A 12,762-nucleotide genomic window follows, 5' to 3' on the forward strand; every position below is an offset into this window, starting at 1 on the left:
ATATAATGTATGTCACTTATATGTGGAATCTTAAACAAAAACCAAACACACATACACAGAAAGCCTTCTTGACTTCATGGATCCAGAGAACAGACTAATAGTTACATGCAGAGGTGCAGGGTAGGAGGTGGGCAAAATAGTGAAGGAGTCAAAAGATGCAAACTTTCAGTTATCAAATGAATAAGTCCTGGGGATGTCATGTACAGTATGGCAACTAAAGTACATAACACTGAACTGTATATTTGAAAGTTGCTAACACAGCATATCTTAAAGGTTCTCATCACAAGGAAAAAATTATAAGTGTGATGACAGAAGTTAACTAGGCTTATCACGGTGATCATCTGGCAGTGTACACAAATGCTTAATCATTCTGTTGTACACCTGAAACTAATATGATGTTATATGTCAACTATAGCTCAATTGAAAAAATAAATTTAAAGAATCCAGGAATAATCCAGTCCTTTATAGAAAGCAAAAAGGAGACTGGGGAAGGTATTAGAGACTTCCAAATTCAAGTGTTATTACAGTACTAACAACAACAGAGGCACATGGGAAAGAGAAATTCACTCATTTTAGCCACCTGGCTTTCTTCTCTTTGTTGTAGGGAAGTTGTACAAGAAGAAAAATAAAATCAAAGTTAGTAACCTCAACAGTTTATCTGAGTCTCTGTGATAGGTTTTTTTTTTTAATGAAATTTTATTCAGAATCCCCAGCATCTAAACAAATGACATTTTACTAGCCTCAAATACCATCTGTGTTTGTCTATAATATTTTCTTTTTAAAAATTTGTTATTGGGGTGTATATTTTATTGGGGTATATTTTATTGTTTTACAATGTGTTGCTAGCTTCTGCTGTACTGCAAAGTGAATCATCTGTATGTTTATATATATATATATCCTCTCTGTGATAATTTTATGTTTCACACCCTCTCTCCCAAACAAATGGCACTCTGGTCCAATTCTCATTTCTGGTGTTTTTTAAAGATTTTTTTTTGATGTGGACTATTTAAATCTTTATTGAATTCATTTCAATGTTGCTTCTGTTTTATTGTTTTGGTTTTTTGGCCGAGAGGCATGTGGGATCTTAGTTTCTTGACCAGGGATCGAACCTGCACCCCCTGCAGTGGAAGGTGAAGTCTTAACCACTGGACCACCAGGGAGGTCCTGTCTCTGGTCAACATTTTAAGTTATTTTGTCCAGTAACGAACCCCATGAAATACTGTTGTTCCTCATTGTTTTTTTTTTTAATGTGGAAAACAAACGCCTATAAAAATTTTTTTAAATACCCAGAAAACAGCTATAATGTCACCCTCACTAGAAATGTCATGACATGTTAGAGGAATGTAGTCAGGCAACCCTGACCTGCTGCAGAATGGCCTTGACTCGAAAGACCGAGGCAGGGCTGCTCTGTATACACCAGGCAGACGCATTTGGGGCACGTGGAAGTCACCAGGTAAGGAACAAAAGGAATTTTTTTTTTTTTTTTTTGCATTAACAAGACCAGCTACATTTCTCTCACATAGAGTGGAGAGATATTCCTTGACGCCAACTTAAACTGATGAAAGAGTATTCAGTAGCAGTTAATATGGGATCAAATAACAGGCCAGGGGCCAAACAGCTGAGCTATACAATGGACATTACACTCCAGTCCCTTTCTGTAGCCTTTGCCAGTGAAAGAAAAAGGGCTTTGTGGGACTCTCTTATTTTAGCCATGAGATACATAGTACAATGATTTCTGAAGACAGGTGAGAAATAAGAAAATTTTCTAAAAAAGGTTGATATTTTTGGGAGGGTGGTGGTACCCTATGCTTTGTTTTCATCTATTACTAAAAATATTACTAACACTTGATATTTATAAGTCTCATAAAACTCAAAATGTTCACTTAAAAATGTGAGTGTTCAGGGAAAATCATCATCTTGAAGGGAAAGAGGGAGAATTAGGTAATGACTCAGTGGAGAAGGTGATAAACCCCATCGGTCCCTCTACCTTTATTCTAGAGTCTCCTGGGGAAAAAAAATGTCTACCTAGGAGACTTTCCCAAAATGAAGCTCCTACAAGAAATTGATATAAAACTCTCAAGACTACCGGGACTCTAGCATTTGGTGATTTCCCTGTACCTGACAACACTAATTCATCCCTCATGAAATTGATGAAAAAAGCATCTGTGACAGTGACGGAATGTATAACGTTGTTCTATTGTTCTCTACTGAAAAAGCACAAACACAGTGTCTCTGGGCCCTGTTCCGATTGAACTCCCGGAGTTTATAAAAGTCTTATGAATTACTGAATTCAATTACGGTTTCTATTTATACTTAAGATAGAGATAGAACACAAGATACAAAATAGGTCCTAACTGGACTCTGAGCCCAGCAGATCTGAGTCATCGTTTGGCCTCTGTCCTGTCGCTGGATGCCCTCCCTCCCGCTGGCAGGTAACTGCGGTGACTTCTGAGATCAGTAGGTGATTTAAAGCTTAGGAGGGTGAACAACCGAGAAGGCCCGCAGTCCAAGGCTCCTTCCCTGTTGAACAGACTTAACTACCCAGAAGCACAAGGACTACAGAGCGCCCGGCCCTGCCTTTCGCCTCCTCCAGGAAGCACGCCGGCAGAAGAGAAGCGGCTTGTGGCCGCCTGCCTCGCTCCCCAGGGCGGCGCGGGACGTCGGGAAGGCGGCGGTCCTCCAGGACTCCTACCTGGGCCTGGCCGCCTCCGCTGCTGCTCCCCGCGCCCCCACCGCTGCTGCCTCCGCCGCTCCCCTGCTTGTGCTGCTGCGACCCGGTCATCTCTGCCATCCTCCTCTCCATCTGCTCCAGCCGCTCCAGGATGGACATCCTGAACTGGTTATCTAGGGCAGGACAAGGAAGGGTGAGGCTGTGTTCCGAAAGAAGGGGCATTAACCCGTGGCCCAGTCCAGCCTATAGGACGGACATCTGAGACGGTCACCGACTCAACCCGATCAGCGGGGTTTGTCCAGGCTGGTAGTGACCCTGACACCTCACGCAAGACTGTACTGCTACCGCAGTCCAAGTTTTCAACGAAAGGGACAGAAAACCCCTTTCTGTCAATTTTCTGTCAAGGTTCTGGTTTCAGGTTCTGGGACCCCATTTCTTTGTCAAATTCCCCAGTGGAAACCCTGAAGATAGATCTGGTGGACAGGCCCCTAGAGCAAACAAATGAAATGAACACAATTTAAATCGGTAGAAGAAAGCAATCACTGGGACTTCCCTGGTGGTCCAGTGGTTAAGGATTTGCCTGGCAATGCAGGGGATGCTGGTTCAATCCCTGATCAGGAACTAAGATCCCACCTGCTGTGGACCAACCGAGCCTGTATGCCACAACTCGAGAGCCCTTGCATTGCACTGAAATGTCCTGCATGGCGCAATGAAGATCCCTCGTGCCGCAGCAAGGACCCGACACAGCCAAATAAATAAATAAAATTAAAAAAAAAAAAAGCTCAAGTTCTTCATTTAAAAATAAGAAAGCAAGCAATCACTGTGAGAAAGAAGAATATACACAAACCCACACACATATAGTTACATATTATATATATATATATATAAGTCATATCTGTTTTATCCAAACACTGAAAAAAAAATTTATTTTCTGATCCAGGCTCTAGCTGCACACACACATATGACAGCTGGGGTTAGGTAAGAGTTATGCAAAGCCCTGAGGCAGAATGTTCAAGGAGCAGAAACCATTCGACTGGACCACACCAGAAAGGACAGTAGAAGATGAAGTTGGAGAGGTGAGGAAGGACCAGACGGGAAACAGTTAGAACCCTGGCTGTGCCATATGATAGTTGTATAACTCTAAACAAACCCTTTGGTGCCTCAGTTTCCTTAACTCTTAAATGGGCATAGTAACGGTCCTTATCTCCAAGGGTTGCTGAGAGAATTTAATGAATTAACAGATTTGTAAATGCTCAAGACATGGTTAAGTCCCAGACAAGGGTGCCAGCCATCAGCATCATCTTGTGGCAAGGGAATAAAATATCTTGGGAAATTGATCAACCTGCTGTAACAATGCAGCTGTCACTCGAATTGCTAATGGAGGCGCTATTTCCAAAACACAGCCATCTGAATCATGAAAAGGAGTATCTTGGAGAAGACATCTTTTATCAGCCTCCCTTGTCATCCGGATTATAAGTCCTGACACCAGGGAGTAAACGGTACTGCTCCACAACTAAGCCTGTGCCCCACGACGACTGAAGCCGAGTGCTGCGACCACTGAAACCCATGAGTCCAGGAGCCCAGGCTCCACCACGAGAGAAGACACAGCAATGAGAAGCCTGCACACCACAACTAGAGAAAAGCCCCTGCAGCGACGAAGACCCAGCGCAACAGAAAAGGGCAGAGGGCACACTCCGTGCACTAGTCACCCATGAAATAACTTGAAAACATTGACCCGTGAACCCTCGTGACCATCAGGTGAGTCAGGTGTGCCGTTCTCACCTTACAGACCAAGATACTGAGGCATCCATGCATGCAGATAGCATCTGACTCTGTGACCCCACGGACTGCAGCCTGCCAGGTTCCTCTGCTCATGGGACTTCCCAGGCAAGAATCTGGAGTGAGTTGCCATCTTCTACTCCAGGGGATCTTCCCAAACCCAGGGACTGACCCATGTCTCCTACATCTCCTGCATTGGTAGGTGGGTTCTTTACTACTAAGCCACCTGGGAAGCCTGACTGAGGTATGAGAAGACACTTTATCTATCGGTCTCCATGACTCAGAGCTTGGCCACCAGGTGCTAAAATCAGGAAGGGAAAGTCATGGGAAGAGAAGACACACAAGAGTTAGCTGATCTTACCCCAGGGAACAGAACTTTTTTCTCAAAGTCAAAAGGTAGTAAGCACCTGTTTCAGGGGCAAGTTTTCAATACTAAATGTCAAATTGATCTCACTTTCCTAAACCACAGAAGCAGGACAAGGAAGACTGCTTTGCAAGAACCGTGGTATTATTTTCTTAGTAAGCTATTTCCAGGAACACCACGAAAGGAAAAGTCTTCCTCTTTAAAAGAGAAAGGTGACATCTTTCCCCCCAATTTCATACAGACTGAAAAACTCTTGAGACCCCTCTAAGCATCTCAGTGGCATGGTCACAGATGGGGGCTCAACCCTGAATGAATATCTGCTTGTGATGCACGGGACATGGCTCGTCATCCTGGGATCACTGATGGGAAACTTCTGAGTTGGTCCCAGAACCCTTTCTCTATGCCCTCTCCACTAGAAAATGGGAATTTTGCAGAATGCAGCACTCCTCCATCTGAAGCCAACAGAAGACAAAGAATTTTACCTTTTAAAAGACCGTGAACTCAAGCAGAGCAGCAACTATCCTTCAGGTGCGTTTTTAAACTCTCCTTGCTTCTTCCTGATCCTGCCAGCCAGATAACCACCCAACTCTGAACGCATGCAGAGAGCCTCACGCAGACTGCTGAACCAGCTTAAATGTCCTGATGGTTTCTTCTGCCAGCCTGCAAATCTTGTGTCTCTTGAGCATGTGTTTAGAATCTTTTCGCTTCTTTTGGAGCTTGGTTTGCACTGGTCTGGAGTGCGGTGGCCAAGATTAACATGCCATGTCATGCCAGCAGGGAGAAGGGCACGCCACGTGGCTGCGCTCTGCCTGTCGAGGTGGTTCTGTTTCAGCTGCATGGTGACAGTGCAGGCGGCCCTGGTTTGCGCCCCCAGCCCATCCCCTGTCCAAGTCCCTGCCAATGCAGCTGCCTGTCAAAACCGAACGACCTTGCAATCCCACTCCTGGGCACGGGGCCAGGGAAAAACATGATTCGAAAGGATACACGCACTCCAGTGTTCACTGCACCGCTGTTTACAATAACCAAGACGTGGAAGCAAACTAAATGTCCATCAACAGAGGAATGCATAAAGATGTGGTACATATATACAACGGAATATTTTACTCAGCCATTAAAAAGAATGAAGTAATGCCATTTGGAGCAACATGGATGGACCTAGAGAATATCATACTGAGTGAAGTAAGTCGGACAGAGGAGAAGTATCATACGACATCTCTGATATGTGGAACCTAAAAAGAAATTATACAAATGAACTTACAAAACAGAAAGACCTGCAGACTTAGAAAAATACCAACTTATGGTTGCTGGAGGGAAAGGATAGTTAGGGAGTTTGGGATGGTCATGCACACACTGCTATATTCAAAATGGATAACCAACAAGAACTTATTGTATAGCACAGATTGGGGGAGAATGGATACATGCACGCTGAATCCCTTCCCTGTTCAACTGAAACTATCACAACATTGCTAATCAGCTAAAACCCAGTAAAAATAAAAAGTTTAAATTTTGAAGAAAAAAAATATATTAAGGTCAGGGGAAAAAACACTAAGTCACCAGTGCCCTGTCTGCCCCAGGGGTCACTGGCTTCTGCTCCCAGACTGCGTGTGCAGTGCCGGCCCCACAGTGGACTGTGAGTCAGCTCTCATATTATCAAGCTGTTCTAAGAAGCACTTAGTGAAGATACTCAAAAGCAGTTACTTATCTCTTAAGAAAACTGTATCATGCAGAAGGGCATCGCTGAGCCTACTGACTCCAAATGGGGGAGGTGGTGATGATTAAAATAAAAAACAATTGAGCTGGCATCCTGGAGCATCAGGACCATGGTACCCCGTACACCAGGAATCAGATCACACTTCCTTCATCATCTTAAGATGATGGTCTACACCTCTCCATGACTGGCAAGTCAAGAGCAACAACATGATGCTAGTTTTGGCTTTATAGCTTTATTAGTTAAACCTTTATTGTAAGATACTCGGCAAATTCAGAACTATCTCTCATGTTAATTGTGCTGCTGTTGTTGGCTAGTCATTCAGTTTTGTCTGCCTCTCTGGACCACATGGACTGCAGCATGCCAGGCTTTCCTGTCCTTCACCATCTCCCAGAATTTGCTCAAACTCATGACCACTGAGTTGGTGATACCATCCAACCATCTTATCCTCTGTTGCCCTGTTCTCCTCCTGTGTTCAATCTTTCCCAGCATCAGGATCTTTTCCAATGAGTTGGCTCTTCACATCAGGTGGCCAAAATATTGGAGCTTCAGCATCAGTATTTCCTGTGAATATTCAGGGTTGATTTTGACTGGTTTGAAATCCTTGCAGTCCTAGCAACTCTCAAGAGTCTTCTCCAGAACCACAAATTGAAAGCAGCAATTCTTCAGCACTCAGCCTTCTTTATGATCAAACTCTCATATCCATACATGACTACTGGAAAAACCATAGCTTTGCCTATACGGACCTCTGTTAGCAAAATGATGTCTCTGCTTCTTAATATGCTATCTAGGTTTGTCATAGCTTTCCTTCCAAAAAGCAAGCATATACATCTTAATTGTGTATTATTGGATAAAGGTAATATAATTACTTAGAAGCAAAAGACTTCTGATTAAAAACTAGCTATAGATCCACTTATTCATGTGCAAATATTTATGGAACACCTACTGGGTACCATGAAATTAAAAGATGCTTGCCCCTTGGAAGAAAAGTTATGACCAACCTAGACAGCATATTAAAAAGCAGAGACATAATTTTGCCAACAAAGGTCCATCTAGTCAAAGCTATGGTTTTTCCAGTAGTCATGTATGGATATGAGAGTTGGACTATAAAGAAATTTGAGCACTGAAGAATTGATGCTTTTGAGCTGTGGTGTTGGAGAAGACTCTTGAGGGTCCCTTGGACTGCAAGGAGATCCAACCAGTCCATCTTAAAGGAAATCAGTCCTGAATATTCATTGGAAGGACTGATGCCGAAGCTGAAACTCCAACACTTTGGCCACCTGATGTGAAGAAGTGACTCATTGGAAACGACCCTGATGCTGGGAAAGATTAAAGGCAGGAGGAGAAGGGGATGACAGAGGATGAGATGGTTGGATGGCATCACCAACTCAATGGACATGAGCTTGGGTAAACTCTGAGAGTTGGTGACGGAAAGGGAGGCCTGGTGTGCTGCAGTCCATGGGGTTGCAAAGAGTCAGACACGACTGAGCGACTGAACTGAACTGAACTGACTGGGTACCAGGTACTGATGCCTTAGTGAAGAGATCCCTGTCTTTCTTTGCTGACCAACAAATAATTTCCGCAGCCTGAAAGCACCTGAGTTGTTGAATTAACGCAGTGTGGAGGCAGGGAGGAGAGAACAATGTGCGGATGGAGGGGGCTGATGACTGTTTGCCCCAGTCTCATCCATGATGTTTCAAACAAAGCCAATGGTGATTCAGTTCTGAGGGGTTGCAAGCCCCCTGTCCTTGGGACAGTCTGAGTGAAGTGATCAGACTGCTCCCTTGGGAGACCCCGGCTGCACGGAGAGCAAGCCGAGAGCGCAGGTTTCCTGGAGCATGTGAGTCTCCAGGGGTGTGTGCTTCTGCTCAGCCCAGTGGTTCTTGGGTGTTCGCAGGCAACAGAATCACCTGGAGGGCTTCTTGGTGGGCCCAATACCCAGTATTTTTTGGTGTTGGGTTTCTAAAACATTTATTTATTTATTTTTGGCTCTGCTGTATCTTTGTTGTCACGTGGGCTTTTCTCTAGCTGTGGAAATCAGTGGCTACTCTTGTTTGCGGTGCATGGGCTCTAAGGCACCACTTGGGCTTCAGTAATTGTGGAACACGGGCTCAACAGTTGTGGCTCCCAGGCTCCGGGACACAGGTTCAATAGTTGTGGGGCATGGGCTTAGTTGCTCTGTGGCATGCGGGATCTTCCCCATCAGGGACCGAACCTGTGTCTCCTGTGTTGGCAGGTGCATTCTTTACCACTGAGTCACCATGGAAGCCCCTGGTTGTTGGTGTTGGTAGTCTTAGGTGAGCCCAGATGTTGCATTCCAAGTAAGTTCTCGGGCGATGTTCTGGTTTGGGACCACATCTTGAGGACTGCTGCTCTAAGACCCCATCCTCCCTCCACAAGAATGAACTCTCTCTTTGCCCAGTGTTTGTTAAAGAAAGACCCCAGGACTATCTGCTCCAGCGGAGACACAGGTTCCCACCCAAGGTGGACACATGAAATGTCATCTCCTGTACATCATGCAGGGATACCCAGTGGCTTAGCGGTAAAGAACCTGTCTGCTCTGCAGGAGCCGTGGGTTTGATCCCTGGGTCGGGAAGATCCCCCAGAGAAGGAAATGGCAACCCACTCCAATATCCTGGCCTGGAGAATCCCATGAACAGAGGAGCCTGGCGGGCTATAGTCCATGGGGTCGCAGAGTCGGCTACAACTGAAGCGACTGTGCATGCATGTACACACATCATGGCAGGTCCCTCCACACGGCCTTCAACAGCATCAGCTGCACATCTTCTCAAGCACACGGCCAATTCACACCTGACAACACTTGAAAACGATTTAAAATACACCTCCTTGCCCTGCTTCCTGCAACTAATCAGGCACTACTTTCTCAACCTCACCAAACCTTACCTCTTCATTGCTCTCTCCTCTCTCAGTGGGATGTCTTCCCAGTGTGTTTTTGTCTCCCGCTTTTTTCTAAAGCAGTTTATTTACTTGGATGGCTTCAGGGGATGAAAAGGTTCAACTGCCATGCAGCAATTCTTTCCCACTACATTCAAGACACGTGCACCCACCTACCTGTACCCCAGATGAAAGATAAATGATGCTGATGGCTTTGTAGCCAGTCTGGCTCACGATTCATTCCAAGCCTCTTTATGAGCCTGTTGGACCTGTTTTTTTGTTTGCTTGTTTTAGCAGAAGCAGCATTTCTAGACTAAGCAGAGATGAAAGAGTAGAAAGAACACTGGAGTAGAGAGAAGGGCTACAGGTTTAAATCCTGTCACCGTGTGACTTTGGAAAAATTACGATCACTTTGCATCTCAATTTTCTCATCCGTAAAATGAGAATATCACTATTTATCTTATTGTTGCCTATGAGGATGATGAAACAAAGTAAAGTTTTAAAAAAGTGGTCAGGGGGAGGAGCCAAGATGGCGGAGGAGTAGGACGGAGAGACCACTTTCTCTCCTAGAAATTCATCAAAAAAATAACTGAACGCAGAGCAAACTTCACAAAACAACTTCTGATCGCTAGCTGAGGTCATCAGGCGCCCAGAAAAGCAGCCCATTGTCTTCGAAAGGAGCCCTCTAGCACTCCTTTTACTACGCCTTAATTTTCATTTTCAATCCACTATAACCTTACAGAAGAAAGAGAAAGGGAAGAAAAAAAAAAAAAAAAAAAAGAAGAGAAGCCCTATTTTTATACCAAACTTCATATATATTTCTAAAATTTCTTTTGTGTGTTTTGGTTTTTGTTATTAATATAGTATTTTTAAGAGTCTAACCTCTACTCTAGATTTTTAATTTTTGCTTTTCAGTATATGATATAAATTGTGAACATTTAAGAATCCAATATTCAGCTCCCATTTTTATTCACGAGTGTGTTGATTATTCTCTCCCAATCTTGACTCTGTTTTCTACCTCAGAACACCTCTATTTCCTCCTTCCCCCTTCTCTTCCCAATCCAATTCTGTGAATCTTTGTGGGTGTCTGGGCTACGGAGAACACTCTGGGATCAGACAACTTCGTAGATCTGTCTCTCTCCTCTTGAGTCCCCCTCTTTCTCCTCCTGCCCATCTCTATCTCCCTCCTCCCTCTCCTCTTCTCCATGTAACTCGGTGAACCTCTCTGGGTATCCCTAACGGGGGAGAAACTTTCCACCATTAACATAGAAGTTTTATTATCAGTGCTGTATAGTTGGAGAAGTCCTGAGACTATAGGAAGAATAAAACTGAAATCCAGAAGCAGGAGACTTAAGCCCAAAACCTGAGAACACCAGAAAACTCCTGACTACATGAATCTTTAAGTAATAAGTGACCCTACAAAAGCCTCCATACCTGCAACGAAACCAACCACCACCCAAGAGCCAATAAGTTCTAGAGCACGACATACCACGCAAATTCTCCAGCAACGCAGGAACATTGCCCTGAACGTCAACATACAGACTGCCCAAGGTCACACCTAACACATAGACCCATCTCAAAACTCATTACTGGGCACTCCATTGCTATCCAAAGAGAAGAAATCAAGATCCGCACACCAGAACACTGACGCAAGCTTCGCTAATCAGGAAACCTTGACAAGCCAATCGTCTAACCCCACCCACTGGGTAAAACCTCCACAATAAAAAGGAACCACAGACCTCCAGAATACAGAAAGCCCACTCCAGACACAGCAATCTAAACAAGATGAAAAGGCAGAGAAATACCCAACAGGTAAAGGAACATGAAAAGGGCCCACCAAGTCAAACAAAAGAGGAGGAGATAGGGAATCTACCTGAAAAAGAATTTAGAATAATGATAATAAAAATGATCCAAAATCTTGAAAGCAAAATGGAGGTACAGATAAATAGCCTGGAGACAAAGATTGAAAAGATGCAAGAAATGTTTAATAAAGATCTAGAAGAAATAAAAAAGAGTCAATTGAAAATGAATAATGCAATGAATGAGATCAAAAACACTCTGGAGGGAACCAAGAGTAGAATAACGGAGACAGAAGATAGAATAAGTGAGGTAGAAGATAAAATGGTGGAAATAAATGAAGCAGAGAGGAAAAAAGAAAAAAGGATCAAAAGAAATGAGGACAACCTCAGGGACCTCTGGGACAATGTGAAACGCCCCAACATTCGAATCATAGGAGTTCCAGAAGAAGAAGACAAAAAGAAAGGCCATGAGAAAATACTCGAGGAGATAATAGCTGAAAACTTCCCTAAAATGGGGAAGGAAATAGCCACCCAAGTCCAAGAAACCCAGAGAGTCCCAAACAGGATAAACCCAAGGCGAAACACCCCAAGACACATATTAATCAAATTAACAAAGATCAAACACAAAGAACAAATACTAAAAGCAGCAAGGGAGAAACAACAAATAACACACAAAGGGATTCCTATAAGGATAACAGCTGATCTATCAATAGAAACCCTCCAGGCCAGAAGGGAATGGCAGGACATACTGAAAGTAATGAAAGAGAATAACCTACAACCTAGATTACTGTACCCAGCAAGGATCTCATTCAGATATGAAGGAGAATTCAAAAGCTTTACAGACAAGCAAAAGCTGAGAGAATTCAGCACCACCAAACCAGCTCTTCAACAAATGCTAAAGGATCTTCTCTAGACAGGAAATGCAGAAAGGTTGTATAAACGTGAACCCAAAACAACAAAGTAAATGACAACGGGACCACACCTATCAATAATTACCTTAAATGTAAATGGGTTGAATGCCCCAACCAAAAGACAAAGATTGGCTGAATGGATACAAAAACAAGACCCCTATATATGCTGTCTACAAGAGACCCACCTCAAAACAAGGGACACATATAGACTCAAAGTGAAGGGCTGGAAAAAAATATTTCACGCAAACGGAGACCAAAAGAAAGCAGGAGTCGCAATACTCATATCAGATAAAATAGACTTTCAAATAAAGGATGTGAAAAGAGACAAAGAAGGTCACTACATAATGATCAAAGGATCAATCCAAGAAGAAGATATAACAATTATAAATATATATGCACCCAACATAGGAGCACCGCAATATGTACGGCAAACACTAACGAGTATGAAAGAGGAAATTAATAGTAACACAATAATAGTGGGAGACTTTAATACCCCACTCACAACCATGGATAGATCAACTAAACAGAAAATCAACAAGGAAACACAAACCTTAAATGATACAATGGACCAGCTAGACCTAATTGATATCTATAGGACATTTCACCCCAAAACAATCAACTTCACCTTTTTCTCA

General features: G+C 43.6%; 1 protein-coding gene across 2 annotated transcripts in view; it reads right to left on the reverse strand.

Annotated features, from left to right (window-relative positions):
* CAMTA1 (calmodulin binding transcription activator 1) overlaps positions 1-12,762 on the reverse strand; it is a 943,590-nt gene that overhangs the window by 29,850 nt on the left and 900,978 nt on the right. For both annotated transcript variants that reach the window (XM_065935842.1, XM_065935843.1), the window contains one exon: positions 2,693-2,844. In XM_065935842.1, coding sequence (XP_065791914.1) covers positions 2,693-2,844 — 152 coding nt within the window. The remainder of the gene's footprint in view (positions 1-2,692; positions 2,845-12,762) is intronic.

The sequence above is a fragment of the Muntiacus reevesi genome, chromosome 5 (assembly GCF_963930625.1).
Source record: "Muntiacus reevesi chromosome 5, mMunRee1.1, whole genome shotgun sequence".
Lineage (NCBI taxonomy): Eukaryota > Metazoa > Chordata > Mammalia > Artiodactyla > Cervidae > Muntiacus > Muntiacus reevesi.